Genomic DNA, 27,909 nt, shown 5'->3' with positions numbered 1-27,909 from the left:
CGTGCATATCCTTACCATAACTCTAACTGTGGTTCTTCAACTTTTATCATAATATAGTAATTTGGAAAAACAATTTCATCTACATGGCTTATGTCACACTATAGAAATGAGTAGTTCTGGTAGTGCTAATCTTTTTTTTTTTTTTTTTTTTTTTAGGAGACTTAGGGGGCAAGGGCAGAGGGAGAAGGAGAGAGAGAATCCTAAGCAAGCTACACGCTCAGCGCTGGGCTCCATCTCACAACCCTGAGATCACGACCTGAGTCAAAATCAAGAGTACGACACTTAACCAACTGAGCCACCCAGGCGCCCCTGTACTAATCCCTTCTTAAAACAATTGTAGACAGCCCTCTTCCAATCAGGAAGCATGGGGTAGCTAGAGCACTGGAAGCCTCCCTAGGAAGTCAGTCAGACCCAGAGAGACTATTTTTTAAATCTCTCTTCAAAGATTTGTTAGTATACGCTGGAATTGTCTAGCTTTGACACACAAACAAGTGAGCTAGGGGAAAAGGTGTCTAATCTTTGACACTTCATTTTAATAAAAACTGATTAGATTCATTCACTAAATGACTATACAATTAGAATAAAAAATATTCTACAATGTAGGAAGTCGAACATTTTATATGTGTGACTCATCTTTATACATTACAATTTTCCTCAAAAGTATAGTTGAATTAGAATGCAAAGAAGTGGAACACAAGACGCCCTGGCTACCTGGGTAGCTACACAGAACACACAAGCACACACATGCACACACACACACACCTTCAAAAAAAATAAAACAATGTGGACCTGTTCCAATAGCTGGGGATGGAGAAAGTGAATATTCAGGGAGAAAGCATCATATCCTCCTAGTTCTTTTTCCTACCAGGAAAAGACAGGTAGGAGATGAGCTTTTACCCTGACCACTGTTTCAGTTTTCACAGGCTTTTGCAGATCTAAATACTCCAAAGTGATTATTACAAGAGATGCCATAGAATACACAGTGCTTTTCTGTTCCTAAATTAATAGAACAACTTTGTAGACAGAAAAAAAAACCGATCAGCCTCAGAAATTCATAAAATAATCCTATATGATACTTAGGGTCTCAAAAGGAGGATAAAAATCAAGTTAGAAGGGTGGAGGTTCTACTTTTAAGAGAAAAGTATTAAGAATGAAGATATTAATAATAGTGATTGCCTCTGTGGGCGTAGACCAGGTGGTGAAGATATTAAGGTAGGAGATTCTTTATCTTTTGCACTTTTTGAATTTTGAGCCAAGAAAATACACGCATAGTCAAACAATAATTTTTTTAAATCCTAAAGAAAGTCTTACCAACAGTCTTAGGATACTGAGGTTGTTTAAAAAAATTTTTTTAAATCAAAGGTTATGGAGGAGAGTTCAGTCATATCGAACTCAGCCTGTAACTCACTTCTGTATTTTGTGTTGGTAACACAGAATGAAGAAAATCCTGATTATAATTATAAAGATAAGTTTGCATTGCAATTTCAGGATATTCTTCACTTAAACTGACCCAGAAGCTTAAAAAAGGGAGTAGAAAACATTTTATTCAGAGCTAACTAGTTAACACCATCTAGCAACTGCCTTTATTTTTATAAAGCAGAGTCAGAATAAATGTATAGAACACGATTAATAATATGGTAACATTAGGATGAATAGGTATATTCACTTGCTACTACAAAACCTTCCAATGTCTACAATGAGGGTATGAATAAACAGATCTGCTGCCTCTGCCTTCTCTGGCATTTATTTAACTGAACAGGGTACATGTGCTGCTGTAGCATTTCACCTTAGGTAACTTTCTTGAGCAGACATGCACAACTCTGAATCCAAAATACCAGCGCATAATAATCTTCCTAATCAACAGTCCATAAGAAGTAAAGCAGAAGCTTTATACCAGATTCCACACACAAAAAAATGTTAGTCTGGATATAGTTTAATGCATCGGTAGTCTCCAATATGTCAAATAAATCTTTAAAATAAAAAAAAAATAAATAAATAAAATAATAGAAAAGCTGGGGCACCTGGGTGGCTCAGTCGTTAAGCGTCTGCCTTCGGCTCAGGTTGTGATCCCAGGGTCCTGGGATCGAGCCCCGCATCGGGCTCCCTGCTCAGCGGGAAGCCTGCTTCTCCCTCTCCCACCCCCCCGGCTTGTGTTCCCTCTCTCGCTGTCTCTGTCAAATAAATAAATATTAAAAAAAAAAAAGAAAGAAAAGATATCAGGAGGAAGGGTTAGAACCAGGTAGGTTCAAGCAAAAAAAAGCTACAGAGAGACTATTAACATATGGAGAAAATCGAAATCACAGCTGTTTAAATATGAAATGCACTCACTTCTAGAAGTGGCTGTGAGGGTTTAAGTCACTAAGAATAGGCTGAGGGACCACTTAACAGGGAGCTAGTGCTTAGTAAGTGGTTGGTCAGAACAACCTTTTTTTTTTTTTTTTTTTAAGATTTTATTTATTTGACAGAGAGCACAAGCAGAGGGAGAGAGAGGGAGAAGCAGGCTTAATTTACTGTATAATTTAATATATTATATTAAATTTACTGCCATCCTTAATTCTTTTGTTTGTTTGTTTGTTTGTTTTAAGTAGGCTCCACGCGTGAAGCCCAACGCAGAGCTTGAATTCAGGACCCTGAGATCAAGACCTGAGCTGAGAACAAGAGTTGGGATGCTTAACCAACTGAGCCACCCAGGCACCCCCTTAATTCTTTAGCTATTGTTTATTTGTTATGCTTTCATTCCTAAGGATGACTAGAAAATCTTTGTGAATTTTAAAGTCCTACTTTCACCCTTTAGGCTTTATAGTAGAGCAGAATGCAACATTATAAATCAATCTTCAGACACTGCCATATGTTCCAAGGACCCAGCTATTAACTATAGTAATGCAATATACATTGAGATGATTACAACAAAAAACAGATAAAACATTTAGGTCCAGTGAAATGAAATTATTACATTTAAAAAATCAGTTAAGGGGCACCTGGTTAGCTCAGTTGGAAGAGCATACGACTCTTGATCTCGGGCTTGTGGGATTGAGCCCCACACTGGGTGTAGAGATTACTAAAATAAATAAATAAACTTTAAAAAAAAGTCAGTTAAACTGGTGAATAAAATTATATACATACTTTCCTTTCCACATTAAATAACAATCTGAGGCCCACTCAAGTTTTCACTTCGAGGCTGAAAGGTAGAGATTTCCTTACATGATTTTAAATGGTATCAGTAATAAGCTCCTCTGAGAACTTCACAAAAGAACTATCTTATTATTGAGCAAAATGAGTCAAGTCAGCTACTCTCCCTTTAAACACATCAAGCACTTGTTATCTTGTTTATCTGTAACAATTTCACAATGTTATTCTTCCAAAATTTCTTGGTGCTTCTATCACAACAAGAATGTTGTTCGACTTTGCAGACCACTGGTCTCAGTTTGTAATTTCATATGTAAATCATGAATACATTTTGCATAGTATAAATGCATTCGTAATGTAGGTCAAGCAGCGGAATTATTTAATGTTAAAACTTTGTGTTTTTAAATGCTTACACTGGACTCCAAAAAGTAAATGTTAACAGCAATTCTGGCTTGAAATTTTGAGGTACATACATAGGTTGTAAAGTTTAAATGGGGCATGTGGTAGACTTCTGACTCTATTCCATTCTTGTTTATTACTTATTTGGATTCACAGGTCATAGCAATGAAGTCACAAGTCAGAGCCCATTGGACTCAGTCTGTACAAGTCAGTCTCCTGGGGCATAGAGCTGGATGGAAAAAAGTATAGTGGATCTAGAGAGATAAACAGAAAATACCCAGCACGTAAGACAATAACATTCACGTTTTACATTTACACGTTTTATATTTAATCATATAAAATACTGAGTTCCAACCCCAGCTATGAAAACCTTGGCAAGTTATTCAATTCCTCTAAAGTCTCGATTTCCTTATCCATAAAATAGTAAAAATACCATCTACTTCAGAGAACAGTTGTGATGACTAACATTCTCTTAAATAACTGGTTAAGAACAAAAAATGGAAAGCATATTAGAGAATGAGAGAAGAGTTAATTCAGTAAAGCCTATAGGAATGTGAACAACTGACAAAAAAAAAAAGAATAGTATCAAGACTAATTTTTATCAATAATAAAATCAATAAGAAAACTCATTCATATTTAATTTGGACTATTCAATCAATGTTTGTTTAACAGCTATGTTCCTGGAACTGTGCTGGTCAATGGGAATGCCAAAATTAATACACTAATCCTACCCTCAAGGATTGCAGAATCTGTTTTGTGGAAGAATAAAGAATAGAGATAAGAGGGGCGCCTGGGTGGCTCAGTCGTTAAGCGTCTGCCTTCGGCTCAGGTCATGATCCCAGGGTCCTGGGATCGAGCCCCGCTTCGGGCTCCCTGCTCCACGCGGGGCCTGCTTCTCCCTCTCCCTCTCCTGCTGCTTGTGTTCCCTCTCTCGCTGTGTCTCTCTGTCAAATAAATAAATAAAATCTTTAAAAAAAAAAAAGAATAGAGATAAGAGATTTTTAAACAATAAAAGTATGTACAAAATTTTGAGACTCACTCACAGGTAAGGATTCAAAGAAGAAATGATGTTTAAGGTGGGTCTTAAAGTATGAAAGAGTTTATCAGGGGAAAGCATCAAAAGCAAAGGTAAAGACTTACAAAGGCAAAAAGAAAAAACTTCACATTACTTTGCTATGCCAGTATGAGTAAGAAGAAATGTCAGATAAAGCACACAAGGGTCGAATTAGGAAAAGCCTGATCTATCATGCTGAGGAATCTTTCACCGTAATATGTGTCCTCTTGTAACCTAGTCATTGCAATCCCTCAGCTTAAGAAGGTTTCTCATAAGCATGATTTCCTATCCCATTTCCACCCCACTGCTTATCATAAATGAAAAAGATTTGGTATACTTTGGTCTCAGACTATAAACTAAGGCCAAATATGAACATTTTTTACATTGTCATAAACTGAAAAGGATGACCACCCTGTAAAAAAAAAAGGAAACATGCAGCATTTTCTAAGAAATCTGTGGTGACCATAATATTGTCACAAGGCCCCACTTTCTATCAATATCATCCTTTTCAGGTTCTTTGGATTTTTCTAATTTTGCCAATGAGAGACGCTTTCTAATAACCTCTAATAGTTATAACAAGACTCTACTTGTCCACACAAAAGTCAATTAATTTGCTTCTTTCCCAAAAACCAACAAATCTCTTTGGAAGGCAGGGCTTTCCTTAACCAAGTAGCAAAGGTGGGTCAACACACAACACAGTGAAACACAACAGGGTTCACCAGTATAAAAATAATACTTCAAAACACAAACTGGTAAGTTGTGGGATTTCTGGGTAATGGCAATACACTAAGAACTTCAACTTTGAAAACCAGGCCAGGGCAAGACCAGAAACAGAAAATAATTGAGATCAGGCTACAGATGGTTAAAAGTGAGCATGAAGGGTCCTGAGTTACTGCCTTTATAATCAAGTACTTATTTACGTGTCTGCCCTTCCTAGATCAGGAGCCCTGGGAAGAAATGTTCTCTGCTCATCTTTATACACGTGCCAAGCATATGAACTGAGGGGACGCATATAGATGTAAAAGTTAAGTACTGATTTGGCAGAACATGGTGACAGGGAGATGCATAGTAGTCTCAGGAATAGTAAAATCTAATAGAAACAAGTTTAAGATAGACCGTGGCATTAGAGCAGATGGAAAGGAGGTTTGGTCTTTTAGCTTCCTATCTTGAAAGCATCCACACTAATTATCTTTTGCCACTTGTACTTGAATTTCATAACTGGATAAGAACTTCAGAAATCATCAAATCCAAAACTCTTCTTCTGTAAGGGCAGATTCAGACCAGAGCCTGATTTAGTCTAAGGTCACACAGTAACGTAGATAAGAGGACTAGACTCTAGTCTAGACTATAAGGTACAAGAGTTTTACAAAATGTGAATTAAATAGATAAAATGATTGTTATGTACTTAAAATTTTAGAAATACTTGTTCTCTCACATATGGAAGAAGTTTTTAGATACTGATTTTGGTAAATCTACTGTATTACACAAAAGGAGGCTGGCTGCTCTATACCCAGGTTTAGAGGGCTTTCAAGTTCACGTTTTATTACTTATTAAATGTAGCCATCAAAAAAAAAAAGTAGCATCAATTTTTTTAAATCTCATAACCCGGGGCGCCTGAGTGGCTCAGTCGTTAAGCGTCTGCCTTTGGCTCTGGTCATGATCCCAGGGTCCTGGGATCAAGCCCCGCATCAGGCTTCCTTCCTGCTCCAAGTGGAGCCTGCTTCTCCCTCTCCCACTCCCGCTGCTTGTGTTCCCTCTCTCGCTATGTCTCTGTCAAATTAATAAATAAAATCTTTAAAAACAAAAAATAAATCTCATAATCCCAGAACTAAAATCTAGTCTTATAGCCATATCCCTATATTTTACCCTTCCTTTCCACATACTATCTGTAGTAACTAGCCTCCTAGATGCCACAAATGATCCTTCCCTCCCGGTATTTGTTTAGACCCCTCCCACAGTAGGTTCAAAGGCTAGGTCATAGAAGACATTACAGCATCTGTCTTGCTTCCTTTGATTACTTGTTCTGGAGGAGGGAGGACACTAAAATAGCCCTATGGAGAGGCCCATGTTACCAAAAGCCAGTGAGTGAGCCATCTTGAAAGCACTTCCAGCACAAACCAAGCATGCAGCCTCAGCTGACAAGATAATCACAACCTCCTTAGAGACCCTGAGCCACAACCACCCAGCTAAGCCACTCAAAACTGAGATAATGTTTGTTGTTTTAAGCCACTAAGCATTGGGGTAATTTGTTATGTAGCAATAGTCAACTAGCTAGTCAACGAGCTACCATGAAAAATCATTTTAGTATTGTAAAGTTTCTCTACACAAATACAAAGAAAACAGTACAAGAATTTGGTTCAAATAGTCCAACTAAAATCTGGAAAGTTCAGTGTAGCAGAAAGAGCTTAAAAGGCGGGACACCTGATTGGTGCAGTCCGTGGAGCAACCAACTCTTGGTTTCCACTCAGGTCATGATCTCAGAGCCCCATGCTGGCCCTGCACTGGGCTCTGTGCTCAGCACAGTCTGTTTGGGATTCTCTCCTCTCCCTCTACCCTTCCCAATTGTGCTCGCTTGCACTCTCTCTCTCTCAAATGAGTAGAATCTTTAAAAAAAATTTTAAAAAAAGAAAGAAAGAGCTTAAAAGTCAAGAAGACCCAGTTTCAAGGACCTCCACCAGTCTCTGACAGAGAAATCCATTTCTCAGCTTCTCTAACTTCAAATTACTCATCTGTATAATGGAAATAATGATATTTCCCTGGGATTTATAACAAATTAATACATGTGAAAACACCTAACACATTCCACAAATGTCAGCTATTACCACTTTTGTCTATGTGAGTCTCCCCTTACATAAAAATTAGTGAGTCAGATCTTTTTCCCCTCCATACTGTTATTTCCCACATCTCAGATTCCTTACTCCAATCTTTAAAATGTCATATTTTCTGGGGGAAAAAAATATGTGTGTGTATATATATATATGTAACTAAAAAATTAAAAATGTCATACTTTCTGGCTGGAATCCAAGTTCAAAAGTGCATTCAACAGTCCACAAAGTAGTTGCTTGCTCCCATGGAATGCAGGCTTCAAAAATCCCCAAGACAAATCTCATAGACTAAAAATATATTCACTGAGTTTTTATTTTTTTTAGGATTTTATTTATTTATTTTGACAGAGACACACAGCGAGAGAGGGAACACAAGCAGGGGCAGGGGGAGCGGGAGAGGGAGAAGTAGGCTTCCCGCTGAGCAGGGAGCCCGATGTGGGGCTCCATCCCAGGACCCCAGGACCATGACCTGAGTCGAAGGCAGATGCTTAACTACTGAGCCACCCAGGTGCCCCATTCATTGAGTTTTTAAATATTTATTGTTCCCTTTCCAGGTAGGATAGAGTAGCTAAGAGGTAAACCAGCATTCCCATCCAGAACTGGAAAAGCCAGATAATGTCCAGATATTATTTGTCTGAAGGCAGTAGAGAGCTTTTACCTGGGAGCACTTATAAATTCTGGAAGCAAGCAGAATAGCGGTTCTCCCTAAGATGTTCACATCCTATCACCTGCAACCTGTGAATGTTAAATTACATGGTGAAAGGAAATTAATGTTGCAGATGGGAACTAAAATTGGTAATCTGCTGACCTTAAAGAGATTATCCTAGGTTATCCAGGTCAACGCAGTATAATCAAAGAGTCACATTCAAAGTGAAAGAAGTACAGGGCATCTGATTAGCTCAGTTGGTAGAGCATGCGACTCCTGATCTCAGGGTCATGAGTTCAAGCCCCATGCTGGGAGTGGAGCTTACTTAAAAATAAATAAAAATTTAAAAATAAAGTAAAAAAAATAAAGTGAAAGAAGCGCATGTGAGATTTTTTTAAAGTGGAAGAATGGGACAAAAGTAAAAGAATCAGAGAGAGATTTAAAGATGCTATGCTGCTGGCTTAAGGGGCTACAAGCTAAGGAATGCAGGTAGCCTCCAGAAGTGGACAAGTGGGTAAGACAGCCCAGTGAGATTCACTTCGGATTTCTGACTTTCGGAACTGTTAAATAATGAACTAGTGTTTTAAGTCACTAAGTTTGTGGGAACTTAATACAGCCAAAAAGGGAAACTAACACTGAGACTTGAGGGGTGTCTCAAGAAATGGAGGAATGGTTGGTCTTTCCCTCGGGACATCTTCTGAATCCCTGGACTAAAAATAGAGCCAAGACTAAAAATCTAAAGGTAAAGTCTATGAAATCAGAGTGGTGCTTCCAGCAGTCTCGGGAGTCAATGATTAAAGTCTGAGATCCCTAGGCAAGGGACTGCTGAGAATAAAGCAAGTTCCTAGTTGAAGATTCTAAAGGGCCAGAGGCAGATCAGAGGCTGAAACTAAACAGGGCTAGAACTCAGCCTGGCTGGATTGAGATCATCATTCACTCTCTAACCACACAGAAGGAAGAATGAAAATCCTCTCTGGAGAAATCTATCGTCATCCAGAATCTCTAAAATACTTTATACCCAACATACGGCATGCAACCAAAAGTATGTCAATGACAGGAACACATGACTGAAAACTGGGAGGGAAAAAAATATATGAAGAGACTAACAGTTAATGGAATTAGGTGACAAACCTTTTAAGAATAAATGATTATTATGCTGGAGAAAACAGATGAAAAAGAAGTCACCAGAAAATCAGCACCTACAAAAAAGAATCAAATGGAAACTCTAGAATTAAAAAATACAATATTGGGGGGCGCCTGGGTGGCTCAGTCGTTAAGCGTCTGCCTTCAGCTCAGGTCATGATCCCAGGGTCCTGGGAATCGAGCCCCACATCGGGCTCCCTGCTTAGCAGGAGGCCTGCTTCTCCCTCTCCCACTCCCTCTGCTTGTGTTCTTTCTCTCGCTGTGTCTCTCTCTGTCAAATAAATAAAATCTTAAAAATAAATAAAAAATACAATATTGGAAATTAAGAACTAATTAGATGTTTAATAGCAGATCAGACAAAGGAAAAGACAGAGTTAGAGACCCAGAAGATAAATCAATAGAAATCATCCTATCTGAAGCAGAAAAAAGAGAAGATATACAAAAGAGCACTGAACACATCTGGCACTAACAAAAAGCTCTAGTACATGGGTAACTGGAGTCACAGAAGGAAAGGGGATGAAGGCAGAGCTGAGAATTTCCAAAATTGATAAAAAGATATCACCCCCAGATTCAAAAGGATCTGAAAACCCAAAGAGAGATAAACACAAAGAAAACCACTAGACACAAAGTAAAAAATCTCACAAACACCCAGAGTAAAGAAGCTTCCTCCCACCACAAACAACAGAAGCCAGACAACAGCAGAATCTTTAAGGTACTGAAAGAAAATAACTACAACCTAAAATTATATACATAGCAAAATATTCTTCAAAAATGGAACTGAAATAAAAGTACATAAGAAATATTTACTAAGTACCCAATATGTGCCAGGTACTGTTCTGGGCACTGGGACTGCAGCAATGAATAAAACAAAGTCCTGCTCTCACACAGCTTTCATTCTAATGTAAGAAATGAAAATACAGACAAATTAACAAATGGAGTATGTTGAGTGGTATCTCTACTAGCTCCTCCTTGAAAAAATTAAGCCTCCCATCCCATTTCCACCATCTTTCCCCTACTATTCATATCTTATGATTCACATTTCCTAGATTTTATATAAGAACAGAGGCTAATATTTCTGTTAATACCCCCCCCAGAGCATCTAACATAACTTATAAATAAAAAAAGTTTCTGATTAATCAGTAATAATTTATAATTTATAAACTATTGCTAATTTATACTAAATTCAAATAGTGTGGTTAGTCCTATCTCCTGTTTGCAAGCCTACATGACATTTTCTTAATGATTCAGAAATATTTCAAAATATCAGAGCAGCAATTCTTAACCTGTTTGATCTCAGAACTCCCTTTTCACCTTAAAAATTAAGACACCAAAGAGCTTTGTTTATGTGAGTTAGAACTATCAATATTTATCATGTTAGCTACTAAAACAGAATTTTTAAAATATTAACTCATTAAGATAACAGTAATAGATCCCATTATAGATTAATACAAAAAACACTTCAATGAAAATAAATTATATGTTCTAACACAAAAAAGATGGTGAGAAGAGTGCACTATTTCACATGTTTCAAAGTCTCTTTAATACCTGGCTAAATAGAAAATAGCTGGATTCTCCTATCTGCTTCTGCATTCAGTCTCTTGGATGTGTTGTTTCTTTTAAAAAATTTTTCTTTTTTAAATTTTAGAGAGAAAGCACGAGTGGGAGGGGCAGAGGGAGGGAGAGAGAATCCCAAGCAGACTCTGTCCTGAATGCTGAGCCCAAGGCAGGGCCGGATCTTATGATCCTGGAGTTCACAATCTGAGCCAAAATCAAGAGTCAACTCACTGTACCACCCAGGCACCCCTCTTCAATATGTTGTTTTATTTGAAGAATAAAGGAAATGTGGCTTCATAAAAATAAGTAGTTTGAAAAAAGAGGAGCACTTGGGGCTCCCAGCTGGTTCAGTGGACAGAACCTGCAACTCTTGATTTCGGGGTTTTAAGTTCAAGCCCCACACTGGGTGTAGAGATTACTTAAAAAAATTTTTTTTAAAAAGAGGAGCACTTTCATTGGCTTTTTAGTTAATTATGGATATTCTTTTTGATATTACACCAAAATTCAAAAAGTGGTTGTTTCTTAAAGGCTGTTTGCAAGGTAGAATTTGAAACCATGTCAAAGAACTTTTCATACTCCTATATTAAAATCTGGTGGTCTATCTTGTATTCTGAATGGATCATTTACCAATGCATGATCGTGAAGTATCATAATTGGTCACTGGAAAATTGGTCATTTGGAAAATACTGGTTAAGTTAAACTGATCTACCAAATATTGATGTATTTTATTACACAATATTTCATCAGAATTTTTAAATATTAGGAAGCAGTCTCACAGTGGCAAATAGAAGTTTTCCAAAATTCTAATTTTCACTTAAAAACTTAAAAAAATGTTATCATTAACAATACACTGTAAGCAGGTTTCCTTGAAATAACAGGTGTATTTCATTCATTTGGAGAAACATTCACCATATGTTTGCCATTTGTCTAAAAAACCAGTTAGTCATTCTTTCAAGAAAATATGGTGTTCCATCAAACAAGCAGCTTGTTCCACCCACAAATCAAACTGCACAGATGTTTATCTTCTAGACAACCTCTGTAACTTTAGTATGCCCAAGTGCTTCATGCTTATCTCCACCTAAGCCTATTTTGCCACCAAAGCTATGAAAAAGATGTGTACTTAAGTGATAAGATATAATAAAACTAGTGACTTTTAGTACTTCATCCAGAACAAGTGAAAATGGTATTTTTTACTGTGTGTAGAGATGAAGAATACAATGACTACTTATATAGTTGAGTGCCACTGATTTGATTTGTGCTAGGATTCCCATGGTTTTACCTACCTACTGCTTTCTGCACCATCAGAACAAAAGGTCAGCACATTAAAAAAGGCAGAAGTCTTAGTATTATCATACAGTAGTTTTGCTTTCATGGACCATACTTTGAGAACCACAGCATTAGTGACTCAACTGGTTTTAAATCACTGTCAGTTCATATAAAGTGCCAGGGAACTGCATGCAAACAAAAAACTTTTTAAGAGTGTCACTACATACTCAGAGCGCTTAAAAAGCTTGTCCTCTTGGAATTTAAACACTTTTTTCTTGCTTCTTACACTATCACTGTGGCATTACCTACAAATCATAAAATAACTTATTAGCAACAGAAGAAAATCTTATCTGGCTCCCTTTGGTTTATGATAAGGAAACTAAGGGAGCAAGCATTTACTAGCAAGGACAAACTTCAAGTATTTACTGAGTTTCTACTATGGCAAAGACTGTTAGTATGCCATATGCTATGGATGCAAAAGATTCAGCTCTCATACTCAAAACCCTCACATCTAGCTAGCTGGAGACACTTAGGTATTGGAATGGCTATACTACACAACCTCATGCAGGTTATACCAATATCCACATGAAGTGCCATGCAAACAAAGATAAGGAAGCACCAGAAGGGTAGAGAAGAGGGACCTGGCAAGAAATACGGTAATATCTGAGCAGGGTCTGAAGAGAAGTACATCAGGCAGTTGAGAGGAGAAAGAATATCACAAGAGGGAGGAGCATGAGCAAATTTAAGAAAACACAAATGTGTTTTGTATATTAGGAAATTATAACCCCAACACAAAGCAATAAAAAGAAAGAAATTATAAGTGGTGCAGTTGGGGGAGATGTGAGAATCAGAAAAGCAGCAGCTGACACTGAAAAAAAAAATCAGCTGACACCAAGATGAGGAAGCCATGAATGCCATATAAAGGAATCTGGACTAGACTTATAATAGTAAGGGGTAGGGGGAGGGGTGGACAATGAAATTTTTTTTAGCAGGAAAATGACTACTACATTTGTATTTGGTAGTATGACATAGACTGGAAGCCTGGAGACAATGAGGCAAAATAAAAAGAGGCCCTAGATTAGGATTAGTTAGTAAAAAGAAAAGGAACAACAAATTTCAGAGGTAACTTGATCAGGGCTAACTGGATATGGGAAATGCAGGGGGAAAAAATTAAGGATGACTCTCAAATTCCAAGAACAATTAACTGGGAAGTTAGTCAAAGAAAAAAGAGCCTTGAGGAGACAATGCAGTAAATTTGGGTTTCAAATGGGTTTCAGAGAAATACCTGTCCAAAATGTCACACTTTACAGGTTTTGACTTGTAAATACTTGCTAAGAATCAGAAAATACTTCTCAGTCTCTAGCTTATACTTAATCCCTTAAAAAATGTACAACTGTGATTAAGAGAAAGGATATATTACCAAGTAATTGGAGTCTGTTAATATTTGAATTAGAAGTATGACAGTTTCAAAGGAGATTGCAAAGTAAGCCTGGGGAGAAGTGTCTGGGATTTATAGCTATTATTAGCTTTGTCTAAACAAATGTCTTAGTAATAAGGAAATGTTACCTAATACTTCATTATCTGCTGTACTTTTTGCCAAATGTATTAAGTGTCAGGTCACTTCTGACACTTCTTTAAATGGAACATAGCAAAAATTAAAAAATGTTATTGAATGATGTTTACATTAAGAAAAAAATCACCTGGGGGGCGCCTGGGTGGCTCAGTCAGTTAAGCGTCTGCCTTCGGCTCAGGTCATGGTCCTGGAGTCCTGGGATCAAGCCCACATCGGCTCCCTGCTCAGCAGGGAGTCCACTTCTCCCTCTGCAACCCCCCCCCCCCGCTTGTGATCTCTCTAATAAATAAATAAAATCTTTAAAAAAGAAAAACACATGGAAAAACTTCCAGTACAATATTTGGATTTCTCAATCAAATCCTCACAACCTTTTGACCTCAATACTAGCATTCTCATTTTTAAAAATAAAAAAAAAGGGAGTAAATGCTTGCTCCCTTAGTTTCCTTATCATTTTTAAAAATGAAAAAAAAAAAGAAAAAAAAAGAGCTCTGAAAAGTTAATCGCCAGAGCAGCTGCTATTTCAGTAAGAGCTTCTTTTTTTTTTTTAAGATTTTATTTATTTATTTATTTGACAGAGAGAGAGAGAGAGAGAAACAGCGAGAGAGGGAACACAAGCAGGGGGAGTGGGAGAGAAGCAGGCTTTCTGCTGGGCAGGGAGCCCTACAAGGGGCCTGATCCCAGGACGCTGGGATCATGACCTGAGCCGAAGGCAGACCTTAACGACTGAGCCACCCAGGCGCCCCCAGTAAGAGCTTCTTAAACTGCCTTCTGAGATACAAACTACCCATCAGTTTAACTCAAATACCAACTGGGCATTTACTATTCACCCAGATACATCAAGAAATGAGACATTATTCAAGATAAAGCCAGATGACCCCAATCACTGATTAAATGAAAATTGAGGAATAAAGCAAAACTTTAGATTCTTACATATGATTGTAGAAATCCAATGACTCTATAAAATGTGCCATTCTTTTAGAATTGAAGACCCAACAATGGCCCACATTTAATTCACTTGGGCAGTTCTGTTTTGCTCTGTTTTAAATATATCAGGTTTTTTTTAACACTGGGGGGGAAAAAAGGACAAAAACTGCCACTCCTATCTCCACAGGCCCCAAAGGATACAGCCAAGCCAGGTTAGAAGCCTCTGGTTATAGATCATCCTCTCACAAGTGATCATTAAATGTCGGTCCAAATAAATTCTTTTATATTTATCCCATCATTTAATAGGAATAATTAAGCTATTTAACAAAAATACATAGTAATAGTATGATAACATACAAAGGATGACCTGTATATTGTTGAGGTCTTAGCCAAGATACGGCCTGTGATACTATGCCTATTAAGAGAAAGCGTCTAATAGAAAATAGAAAAGCAGGCAATAATCATTTTATCAAAAATACGAGTTCGTTGTTGTACGAAGGAGGGTCTGATTAACTTCAGGAAGAAAAGCTTCCAAAACAATAATTATGTTAAAAAACAAACAACTTTATCCAAAGGGTGACCCTAGGAACAATGGGTGAAAGTTACAATAGCAGATTTTAATTACATTAAAAAAAAATCAAGAGTTAAATTTGAAATGAGCTACATCACAAAATAGTTCACTGTCATTTATTTGTAGTTAAGCAGAGATTGGAATGTTACTGAGAAGATTCTTAGAGACAATGAACAAGAACAGGGGCTCTCAACCCTGGGTATGCATTAAAATAATCCAGGGAAAATTTCTGTTTAATGAAAATGCCTGGTCCAAACTCCCAGAGACCCACTGCTTAGTCTGGTGTGGGGCCTGAGTGCCTGCATTTAAAAAAAATCTCAGGGAAAGAAATCTGAATAAGACTGAATCAATGTCAATATACTGGTTGTGACATTATGCTATAGTTTTGCAAGATGGTATCATTGCAGAAAAATCAGCAAAGGGTATGTGGGATCGCTATGCTATACATTATTTCTTGCAACTGCAATTTAAAGTGTGAAAAAATCCTCAGGTGATTCCACTACGTAGCTAAAGTTAAAAAAAAAAAAAAATTAGTGGACTGAAGAAAAATTCCTGCCAATTCTAAGAGACTGCAAATTATTCTTTTAATCTTAGCCATTGAAAAGTAATTAGGAATACTTATCATTTAAAGTTATAATGCTCTGCAAAACCAAATACAAATAATTCATAGTTAATCCAACATAAAAAATCCAAACTACTATGCCTCTCATTTGTATATAAATTAAATGGATAGATAAGCATTATACAATGGTTGTCATTCACCTCTTGATGAAGCCAAATGATATATATATGATGGCAGAACCTCTAAGATGGCCCCAAGGATCCCCTCATCTCTTGGTCTTCACATTTGTGTAACCTCCTCCTCTTGAGTGTGTGGATACAGTTAATCACTTTTAACAAGTAGAACAGGACAAAGTGATGGGACGTCAATTAAGATGAAATTTTTATAAAGACTGGCTTCTATCTTAGGGGCTCTCGGACTCCTCATTCTAAGGGAAAGAAACTGTGTTATAAGCCACTTTCTGGAGAAGCCCACATGGCAAGGAACTTGTGTCTCTGGCCAACAACCAGCCAGTGAAAATCTGAGGCCTGACAATAGATCGGGATCCTCCCCTCCTCAAGCCTTGAGAACTGCAATTTAGCTGATACCCTGGTTGCAGCCTTAACAGAGTTAACAAGAGACCCTGAGCCAGAGGGACCTAGCTCAGCTGCACCCAGAAACATGACCCATAGAAACTGTACGATAGTAAGTGTTGCTTTTAAGCCACCAAGTTTTGGGGGAAATGCAGCGTTAAAGATAACTAATACATATAGCTACCACAGGTCAAACCCAAAATAAAGGAATCTAATCTGATGGCTTCTGCCTACCTTTCTTTAGAGTATCAAACCTCCCAGCTTCTGCAACATTATCACTCACAATTTACAAACTCTGTCACCATTATCCAGTCACCTTCCTTGTTCTCCCTTCATTCAATTTCTTAAAATGGCTCTCTATCCCTCTTTCCTATCTATCCAAATCCTAGCCATCTTCCAGATAACACCCACAGATTTCTCGTCCATAAATACCTATTCCTATCCACTTAGCGCTTGATGAAACGACTTTCTGACCTAATACAGCTTTGAGGGTCTAAATTCAAAGAAATCATCAACTCCTTGAGAATGTCTTCTCATATTCTCTTCACTATTTACTACAGTACTGTGGGAGCATTTACAGTATCCAAAACCTTATATTTTTTCCAATATATTAAGTAAAGAAACTCAAATATTTTTGTTTCAAAAAAAAAAAGAAGGAAGTGGAAGGAAAACCAAGTGCTCCAACCTAGAATGTAAGATGCCACTAGTTTGGTTTGCATGTTTGAAATAACTGAGTAAAGACCACTTTATCTGAAGGATAGCAGTAATGACAAATCCCCTCCAACTCTATTAGCTCAGCAAGTCCTGTCCAAGCTCTTGAAATTTTCCTTTTATTAGTTCTTTTTTTTTTTTTTTAAGATTTTATTTATTTATTTGACACAGAGAGAGAGAGAGGAATCACAAGTAGGCAGAGTGGCACGGAGCAGCAGAGGGAGAAGCAGGCTCCCCGCTGAGCAAGGAGCCCGATGTGGGACTCGATCCCAGGACCCTGGGATCATGACCTGAGCCGAAGGCAGACGCTTAACGACTGAGCCACCCAGGCGCCCCTCTTTTATTAGTTCTTAAACAACTTGCTTTCCACCATTAACCCACCTCTCTTTTAATTTATCACTGTGGGTGATAACACACGGAGAAACAGTTAAATTTCAACTAGATCAGTGGTTCTCAAACTTGAGCTTGCATCAGCATCACCTGGAATGCTCATTTAAACAGACTGCCGGACCCCACCCCCAGAGTTTGATTCACAGGACTACTGCCATAAGCGATTTAACAAGAATTAATATAATTTGAAACTTACAGCTCAAGTAAGCTCAAGGAGATCAGGTGGGAAAAGATAGAAGTTCAAGAGGAATAAATCATCCCGAACACTTTTAACAGCTTCAAGATACACAACTCTCTCCCCTTCCTCTCACTCTTCCACCCCCTACCCAAATAAGTTAACCAATTTGAGTTCATCTTGATTTGCACACTTGAATTCATTTCTTGGAAACAATGAGCATCTCCAATTAACTAAGGTTTTAAAAGGATGTTAGATAAACAAAACATCAATGTAAAAAAAAAGGCCAATCTAGTAGTTCAACTATCTTAACTACTCTCCAGATTAAAAAAATAAAAACAAAAACTGAAGGTTCTGAGATATAAACAAAACTTGCCATTTGGAGGAAAAGCCAGGGCTAGAACTGACTCTGAGCCAATATGCTGGTATATACTGCCTCTCAATTTATGCTTGAAACCTCACTTCAGAAGTTAAGTCTTTTTTTTTTTTAATGTTTTATTTATTTATTCATGAGAGAGAGAGAGAGAGAGAGGCAGAGGCAGAGGGAGAAGCAGGGTCCCCGCCCAGCAAGGAGCCCGATGCGGGACTCGATCCCAGGACTCTGGGATCATGACCTGAGCCGAAGGCAGACGCTCAACCATCTGAGCCACCCAGGCACCCCTTAAATCTTTTAATTAAATAAATAGGTGAAATAAAATTAAGAATTTCAACAGCCACCAGAAAATTTCCCCTGTTGTCTTTAAAACAGGTTATTTAGCATAATAAATCTTAAAATAGCAAGACAGCCACCCACTTCTTTATACCTCCTCTGTGACCACTCACATCCATCAGCCCATGCTCCTCTTCTGCAGCACATCCTTTAAAAGTGGTATTCCCGGGGCGCCTGGGTGGCTCAGTAGGTTAAGCATCTGCTGTCAGCTCAGGTCATGATCTCAGGGTCCTGGGATCGAGCCCCTCATCGGGCTTCCTGCTTAGCGTGGAGCCTGCTTCTCCCTCTCCCTCTGCAGCTTCCCCTGCTTGTGCTCACTCTCTCTCTCAAATAAATAAATAAAATCTTAAAAAAAATAAAATAAAATAAAGTGGTATTCCTAGGGATTACTGCCCTTCTCACTCTACTCATTCTGAGTCAAAATCATGACGGTAGATGAACTATGACTATTCCAGTGGTTGAGAACTATCATTGGAGTGGCTAAAAATATATAAAAAGCTCAGGCTCCAACTCAGACTTAACTAATGAACAACAATCTCTGGGAATGAAGCCCAAGGACCTCTATGTTCCCCACCTTTATATGCTCCTTAGGCAAGAACCATGCCCTATAATCTACTTAACACAGTGACTGGCATACATACACAAGCACAACCAAGATTTGCTGAATAATGTTGTGGAAACACAAAACAGCAAGTTTAAATGCCCCTCAATTGCAGAATTGTGTGGTGTTTAATAAATTACCAAGCTACTAAGGCAATTACATTAGAAAGCCACTGTTTAATAATACTAGTTAAGTAAATACAGTTGGGTAAGTGAAGGGCTTTTAGTACTTCTCTAACATTGGTATAGGTTAAAGAAAACCCCTGATCTTTTCTTGAAAGTTCACAAGATATTCTAGGTAGCCATAAAGATTTAAATATAACAAAGCCAAATCAAACAAACTGTAACAAGAGCATTACAGAAAGCTAGAAAACCAAGAGTCTTCTGAAACAAGAAGTGTTTACTCATTTGAAAGCTAAAACTAACCTGAAGATATCTACAATTACAATATTAATCTACTGTTGCCCAGAACTAATCTCCCCAAAGTAGTAATCAAATTCCCAAGGAAAAATTAATCTGGCAATCTTTTCACATTTCAATCTTTTTCTCCTGCAAATTTATTTTCAAATTCACTAATAACATACCTGATTTCATATTGAAAAGTAGCACTGGAAGCAGGGGATTTAAATTTTTTAGAATTAACAATAAGCTCTCTAATGTGAAGTAAAACAAGGATTTTTAACTTGATAAACTTAAAACTTATTGCCACACTAAACAAACATTAATTTTTTTAATTGAAAAACCTAGACAGGGGCGCCTGGGTGGGTCAGTCGAGAAGCGTCTCCTTTTGGCTCAGGTCATGATCCCAGGGTCCTGGGATCGAACCCAGAGTTGGGTTCCCTGCTCAGCAAGAAGCCTGCTTTTCCCTCTCCTACGCCCCCCCTGCTTGTGTTCCCTCTCTGGTTGTCTCTCTCTGTCAAATAAATAAATAAAATCTTAAGAAAAAAGAAAAGAAAAAGAAAACGCTAGACAACTGGTATTTAAAACCTCAATGAATATAAAAAGGTCTTATAAATCAATAAAAGATAAAAATCCCAAAAAGGGAGCAAAATGAGCAAAAGCAAAGGGCAATTTACAAAAGAAATAACAATGTCCAAGAAACATGTTAAAAGTTCAGCTTCATCTTTTTTTTTTTTAAAGAAGCAAAGTTTTAAAATGACTATTTTATCCTAATCAAGCACTGACTGGTGGGGGGAAAACTAATAACCTTTCTGAAAGCAACGTGGTAGGCAGTATGTATCAAATGCCTTGAAAATAAGCACACCATTTGACTCAGCAATTCAATTTATCCTAAGAAAATAAAACATTCAAAGATTTACCTATGAGGATATCCCCAGTGAAGTTAATAAAAGCCAGAAACCAGAAAATAAAAAGGAAGGCCAATAATAATGGACTGATTAAATAAATTAGTTTAGATTTATAATCAGATATAACACTGGAAATGGAAAGAGTTATTAACAAGAGAAAGTTGTTGAGATTCCTTCTGTTTTTGTAGCCTTTTTTCTACTGAAAACATAAAATATATAGTATGATTCTGTATGATTTTATAGTATGGTTTTCCTTGCCTAGTTTTTTCTTAGAGTGTGCATGTATGACCAGTTTAACTTTTTAAGTTTAAATCTACTAACATAAAAAAACCCTACCATAACCAAAGCCTAGTTTAGATCTAGGAAGCACGCCATTTGGAGAAAAGATGACCTGGGATAAATCCTATCCTTTGATTTACTGGGAGTTCGAAACAGAAACTTAACAAGGAATTGATATTTATATATTCAGGAATTCCACTTAAGAGCATCCTTAACATGACAGTTTTCAAAAATCAGGCATGGACACCTAAAAAAAAAAAAAAAAACCCTAGTATTTTGTGGTCCTTATTAGCTCAGTTCATCTGTGTTTATTCTCTCTCCTCTAAACTAACAAAGAAAGAATGATGTCATATGCATTAGCTACATTCCTGTTCCAGAAGTGACATAAAGAACTTGTAAGGTTTGGCCTCAGTGCTTAAGACACACCTAAGAGCTGAGAAAGTTGGATGAGATTTACTACATGAAAACAAACAAGTTGAAGAATATCCACTATCCATGAGTTTTTAAAAACCTAATTAACATGTCAATAAACTAGGTAAGTTTGAAAACATCGGATTTTATATGCTGTAGTGGTAAATAAACGAAAAGAGAATTCAAGGTTTTACTCTAAATTCTTTTAATAAAGTTTCCTCAAAAAAAGAAAAAAGTCTCCACTTAGTGGCCTAAGAACTGTCTTATTTTTAGAATCAGAAAAAGAGCAATAAAACTTATCTTCCTTCTATATTCCTTCAATTTCCTCCTTAGATTGCAGTATCCCTATGAAAGTTTGAGATGTCCACTGTTTAGTAGTACCACTATATATCACAGATACTTTTTTACTATTATTCAAAACAGGGTCTCCAAATGAGCCAAAATAGAGGGCTCAAGTGGAAGTGTTGCTTACTAGACAATATTGTAAAAATCTGTTAATCATGGAAACTGAACAAGCAGGCAGTGACATACTACTGCCACTTTCCCAGTGAATATTAGCCAATTAATTTTAAGGTAGAAAAAAAAAGAGTAATGACTGACATACAAGAAGGCAATAGTAACTTGCTCCTGTATATAGTTTCTTCATATATAACTAGTGTTTTCTAAAAGTTGCCCTGAATCAAGACTTCATTTTTATTCTTGAATCATATCCCTCACCCATCATAGCTGTTTTTTCCCCCAAACAAATGTAAAGTTTGGAATTCCTAAAGCTAAAAATGCAAAATCTGACCTACGCGGTTAAATGAGTTGTGGTTATCAACTTAAACCAAGCCTAACTCACCAAGAAATAAAAATTATCAGAGAAAATTAGTCCAGAAGCAGAAAGCCCTTACTTTCTAACTCACAATAGAGTCTTGTCTAATAATAGTAACACTGCATTTTGTTGTTTTAGCTGCAAGGCTGGGTATGCAATCTACAGTAACTATTCCAACAGCTTCAAGTAAGTCATAGGCTACCAATGAAAAAGTAGCATTAGGTCTCAAACAAACAGCAAAGACATAAAAAGATGAGAGCAGAAACCTCACCATCGGAAAAGAAGGCCCATCAGCACCTCTTCCGAGAAACAGTTCCCTTCCCCCACCCTTAAGTAGGCATTTAAGACTGCCAAGCAGATCCATTTCTTTATTAACTGGTGCCCACTTGGGGCAACCGTACACCAAGCTGCTCTTAGGCCTACTCCAACCCCTTCCAAAAGGGCTCAAGCAAGACTGAAGGCCGGGATAACCCTCTCTGGGGCCGCGTTCTTCCTGCTCTTCTCCACCCGCCCCCCCTCCGCCCCCCCCCGCCCCTGTAGGCGCTCCTCCGGCCAGAAGGACACCGGGCCCAGGGACGGGCAGGAATGGCCCGCAAGAGAAGTCTTAGGCGGCCGGAGGCCTCCGCCATAGCAGGACCTGGAAAGCACCGCCCCCAGCGCACCTCCCCACACCCGGCTAACCGGCGAATGTCTGCTTTCAACACCCCCTATCCCCAGCAGAGGCAGCGGAGGAGACAGGGCCCGGAGGCACCGGGCTGGGCTGCGCACCAGGCCGGGGCCTGCCCCTCGGGCCGCCGAATCTGCTCCCCTGTCCGGCCAGGTCAAGCCAGCGCGGCGGCCACCCTCACCTGGATGACCTCGTTGACCTCCCGGATACATTCCACCATGTGTTGCAGAATCTGCTCGGCCGTGAGCACCTCGTAGCGGTAATCCTCCTCCTGCTCGTGCCCTGGCCCGCCGCCGCCGCCGCCGCCGCCGCCGCCACCGCCGGGCCCCAGAGCGCTGCCGCCGCCGCCGCCCGTCTCCCCGCACAGCAGTCCGTCCCGCTCCCCGCCGACGCCCAGCCCGGGCTCCACCAGCTCCACCTCGCCCAGATCCAGGTTATCATCGTCCGGCTCATCGTCGTCCTCGTCTTCCTCCTCCTCGGCGCCGCTGTCCTCTTCGCTGCACTCTTCGTCCTCGTCGAACTCGTAGTTGTAGCCCTCGTCCGAGTCCATGGCGCGACACGCGAGGGCCCGGCGGACGCTGGCCCTGAGGCGGGGAGAGGGCGGGGACGCCGAGGCCCCAGCTCTCGCTCCGGCTCCGGCTGATGTCCGGACGCAGGCCTGGCTCCGGCCCCGCGGGCCGCGGCTCCTCCCCGGGCGCGGCGGTTGGCGGTTGGCGGCTGGCGGCGGCGGCGGGGAGGGCGCGGAGGAGGGAGGGAGGGAGCGAGGGGGCCGCTTGCCGCCCGCCTCAGTCAGACGCGGCTCCGCTCCGGCCTCCGAGAGAAAACAGTCCCCAGCGCCACCTCCACGGCCGCTGCTACCGCTACTGAGCCAACAAAGGGGCGTGCGTCACCGCGTCGCGCTGCGTCGTCGCGTCACTCCTCTTGGCGTCACCGCGCCCCGCCCCGCCGCCCCTGCGTGGAGAGCGGGGAGACCCCACGGCCCGGCCTGGCCCTGGGAGCGCGGCACCGCGGGAATCGCCTTCTCGGTTCCGGCTGCGGTCGCCCTGTGGACCGACACCAGTGAATCTTGTTCCTGAGAAGGGTGCGGCCTCCTCGTCACCGAGAGAAAGGCCCCTGGACCCGGTGGTGGTTTTTGCCGCAGGCCATAGGGATGCAGCCCCCTCACTGAATCCAGCGAAGGTGGCCTTCCCACCGGGCGGTAGAGACACTTCCCGCCCGCCCTGGAGTAATTCGGGGAAGTCCTTGGCTGTTGAGCTAAAATTCCTGTTGCCTGAGCTACTAAATGGAAACCTGTTTCATGCGGAACCCGTGAACTGTGTGACAGGTGAACCTCGTAGTAGTTCTGCTTCTGTACTCCGGTACAAACGTGCAGTGGTTTTTAAGTCGCTGATAGTGACGTCATTTTAGAGAAGCGTTTCCTGAACTGAGCTCAGCAGGAACCTACCTATTCAGAGCCCTAAACAATGTAAACAGTCATGGCTTTCCTTAATGGAGCACCATGTAAGGGCTCTACGTATGTTTTCTCTTCTTCACGGAGCCACAGTACCCATTGTATATCTGAGGCTCGAAGGGAAAGGGACTTGACCAAGATCACAGAACACGCCCTGTTTCAGCGGCTGGGTCACCTAAAACATCAATCATAAAAATACTTTATAATGTATAATATGGATTAGGTACTACAGAGTATGTAAAATGCATTGTAATATAATCCAAGACAAGCAGTAATAGAAATATCTACAAGGACCAAATATAGCAGAGAGACAGTGCTTGTCTCTTATCTAGAAATGTACTGTGTGAGCTGCGTGTTGACTGATGGCTAGGAGTTTAACAGAGAAGGTAGGGAAGATGATCTAGCCTGAGAGAATAACAGAAGCAAAAGCACAGTAGGTGTAAAGTAGTTTTGTTTCAGCAGCTTATAGTGCAAGGAGGGTAAATGGGAAAATAGGCAAGTTAGGGGTCAGGACAGTAAGAGTATTTTATGCCATTCTAAGAGTGGACTTAAATCTTTCTAAGTAAGACCGGAGAACCAGAGAAGTGTCCTGAAGGAGGAAGAGGCCTAAGAAAGCACCCTCTTGGGATACCCTGAAGGATTGGCCAGATTAGACATTTTAAAAAATCTGAATCCCTAATTTACTGATAAATCTTACTGTTAAAATGACAGATTCCCTTCGGAAATTGATTTTTTAAATTGAAAAATTCCTTTATAATGTAAATAAGCTTCTACCAATTTGTCAATTTTGTAAATGTTTAATCAGATTTCCTAAAATAATCAGGATTTGTAATTTAAAGCTTTTAACAAAGGGCGCCTGGGTGGCTCAGTTGGTTAAGCGACTGCCTTCGGCTCAGGTCATGATCCCGGAGTCCTGGGATCGAGTCCCACATTGGGCTCCCGGCTCAGTGGGGAGCCTGCTTCTCCCTCTGACCCTCTCCCCTCTCATGTTGTTTCTCTCTGTCTCTCTCTCTCAAATAAATAAATAAATAAAATCTTTAAAAAAAAATAAATAAATAAAGCTTTTAACATGAATGCTGGTATGTCTTGGTCCTTTGATTCTGTTTCTACTTAGCAATTTTAGGTTGTTGCCACAGCTGGGGTAAGCTGACGACACTAGCAAACCCTTCTCTCTACCCCATCTCCATTGTTACGTATGTGGGGGGAAAGTTCAGTAACACTTGTGAGTACCCTCAACTCCTTTGCCCCATTTTTCTTTTCATCCTACCCCTACCTTGAATAAATCCTACCATCCTTTATGTCCCCTTTGGTACTGGAGCTGCTGCCCACTACTGGAGAAATTTGCATAATCACATGCATTCTATCATTAAATTCCAATTATCAAGCACAACTGAACCATCAACACCATTCAGCAATCCTGTTAAATTTTTCTGAATTGTCCTCCCTCTCTAACAACTTTTGCAAACCTTCACCAGTTTTCTCAAACCCCCACGGCTGTCTTTTCAAATCCTCTCAATAACTTCACATCACAGAGAAATTTGAAATCATAAGGACCCATGTGACAAGCTTGCTGAGCAAAGAAGAGAGTGTTAAGGGATAAAGTCAGAAAAGGCCTATCAAGGCGGGGGGGCCAGCCGGGCTTGTAGGCTATCTTAAGAAGTTTACATTATTGCAAAGGGAAGCATTAGCAGGTTTTAAGCAGAAGAATGAAACAATATAATATGCATTTAAAAAAATAACTATGGCTAAAAGAAGATGAGAACTATGGCTGCTTTGTGGAGAATGGACTATGAAAGCAGAGACCAATTATGAGGCTATCTCAGTAGTCTGGGTGAATAATGATAATGGCTTGGGCCAGAGTTGTGACAGTAGAGATGATGAGAAGTAGTTTCAGGTATAATTTGAAAGTAAAGCCAATAGCTTTGCTGATGGCTTGACTGTGGGGTTGATAGAGGAATCAAGGATGCCTACTAGATTTGGGACTTGAGGAACTGGGTGAACGGAGGTACCATTTACTGAAACGTGTTAAATTTGAAGTGCTTGTTAGACATCCAAGTAGAGATACTGAATAGGCAGTTATATCTACTAGTGTATAAGACAGAAGGTCAGGGGAGGTAGGGCTGAAGATAGAAATTTCCGAGGTTATGTCAACAATGTTGATAAGCAGCATAGGCTAAAGGTTAAGAGCTTAGGCTTTGGGGCAAACAGACCTGAATTTGCCTGTGCTTCTCCAGTTGCTGTCTATAACCTTGACCAAATTACTGAACCTCTCTGAGCTTGACTTTGGAGGATTATAATTCCTATTCTCATAAGATTATTTGTGAATATCAAATGAATAATGTATTTAAAGCACTTGACATAGTGCCTGACACATAGTTAAGTGCTCACAAAATTTGAACTTTAAAAAAGTGTCATAAGTCACCTTGCATCTTGTGGGAAAAACTATAGCCAGTTGGATTTATAACCTTTTAATTGATTTTTTAATTATGCAAGTATGCACATGGCCTCAATCATCCTCATTTTCTGAGGAAGAATATTGGTCTGCCTTTTTTCTCAGAAATCTTTTCCATAGTCTCATAACTTCTTTTTTGGTCAATATCATGGACAACATCATAGGGCTTCTGAATCTTGGGGCCTCTTATTCGTGGATAAACGTTCCTAACCAGATTTTTAGCAACACTCATTCCATTGATATTTTGGAAATTATCTTGCAATCAGGTTAGGTTATAGTGCTATTTAAGGAAACCAGTATAACAACTTCTCTCTGGCCCCAAATTGTCCAAGGGATGACCCACATACAATGTTTTTTTTAAGTGACTTGAGCTTAAAGGTATTGTCGGTATACTGCTTTCTCAGTTGTGGTGATTACTGGGTAGAAGTACAGTAATCTGTAAACAACAGGACAAGGTCCTTGGAAAAAAAACAGACAAGTTAATATTTTCTTGATGCCCAAAGAATCGCTATTGGTAATTAGGTACTCCCATTACCCCCATGTCCTAATAAGGTCAAAAGATATTAGTATACATCTATTAAATATCTACTCACAGAGCAAAACTCCATAAATATTGATATGCTCACCAAATGGTATTTAATGAAATTCCAATAGGAAGAATATGCAAATGCTTTTCAGATATATAGAGATTAAAATAGTCCTGGAATTTTTCTAAGGGCAGATATACAGAGCTGTAAGCTATGGCCTCCGGTAATGGCAGGGCACTAGGGTGAACCAGCCCTAGCTGGTACAGAACAGAGGTTTGCTGGGATGTGGAATTTTCAGTGCTAAAACTGGGAAACATAAGGCAAACTGGGATGGTTGGTCACCTAACCTGGCACCTCACCAAAAATTTTTCCATAATGTAATTAAAACACTATTTCCAGGGGCGCCTGGGTGGCTCAGTCGGTTAAGCGGCTGCCTTCGGCTCAGGTCCTGATCCCAGGGTCCTGGGATCAAGCCCCGCATCAGGCTCCCTGCTCGGCGGGAAGCCTGCTTCTCCCTCTCCCACTCCCCCTACTTGTGTTCCCTCTCTCCTGTCTCTCTCTCTCTGTCAGATAAATAAATAAAATCTTAAAAAAAAAAAAAAAAAACACTATTTCCAAAAGTAAGTGGAAAGAAATTACTTTTTATCATGTTGTTTATAAACTTTGTTTCAATGCAGCATTTTTTGCCCTTTTAAAAAATGTTTTAGTTGTTCTTGTGCTTTACCAGGCAGGAGGTAAAAAAAATTAAATTTTAATATAAATTTAAGATTAAATTTTAGTACAAATGTAGAGAGATCCTAATAAACTAATTGAGTACTTTGAATTTCTTTAAAAACATCTGTCTGTGTATTTACAAATTAAGTAAGTACACAATTAAACGTTACATCATTGTTGAGAAGTAGATCTTATCATACCAGTTCTTTTTTTTTTTTTTTTTTTAAGATTTTATTTATTTATTTATTTATTTAAGAAAGCGCAAGCAGGGAGTGGGGCAGAAGGAGAGGGAGACGCAGACTCCCTGCTCGGCAGGGAGCCCGACACAAGGTTGAGTTGCAGGACCCTGGGATCATGACTTGAGTCAAAGGCAGACAGACACTCAACCAACTGAGCCACCCAGGCGCCCCTTATTATACCAGTTCAGTGTGGTAAAAATAAGGCTTAGAGAAACTGAGGTTATATGCCTCATTAGAAGTCTGGTAGAG

At 39.5% G+C, this 27,909-nt stretch overlaps 1 protein-coding gene across 1 annotated transcript in view; it reads right to left on the bottom strand.

Moving 5' to 3' along the window:
- The window catches only part of ARIH1 (ariadne RBR E3 ubiquitin protein ligase 1), a 120,262-nt gene extending 96,917 nt beyond the window's left edge, over positions 1 to 23,345 (bottom strand). Inside the window, exon 1 of the mRNA XM_032417626.1 lies at positions 22,460 to 23,345. Coding sequence (XP_032273517.1) covers positions 22,460 to 22,828 — 369 coding nt within the window. The 5' untranslated portion in view covers positions 22,829 to 23,345. The remainder of the gene's footprint in view (positions 1 to 22,459) is intronic.
- Positions 23,346 to 27,909: the final 4,564 nt, after the last annotated feature.

Source organism: Phoca vitulina, unplaced genomic scaffold (genome assembly GCF_004348235.1).
Source record: "Phoca vitulina isolate PV1807 unplaced genomic scaffold, GSC_HSeal_1.0 scaffold20, whole genome shotgun sequence".
Taxonomy (NCBI): Eukaryota; Metazoa; Chordata; class Mammalia; order Carnivora; family Phocidae; genus Phoca; species Phoca vitulina.
The sequence above is the reverse complement of the archived record's forward strand: the minus strand, read 5'-3'. Positions and strand labels throughout refer to the sequence as shown.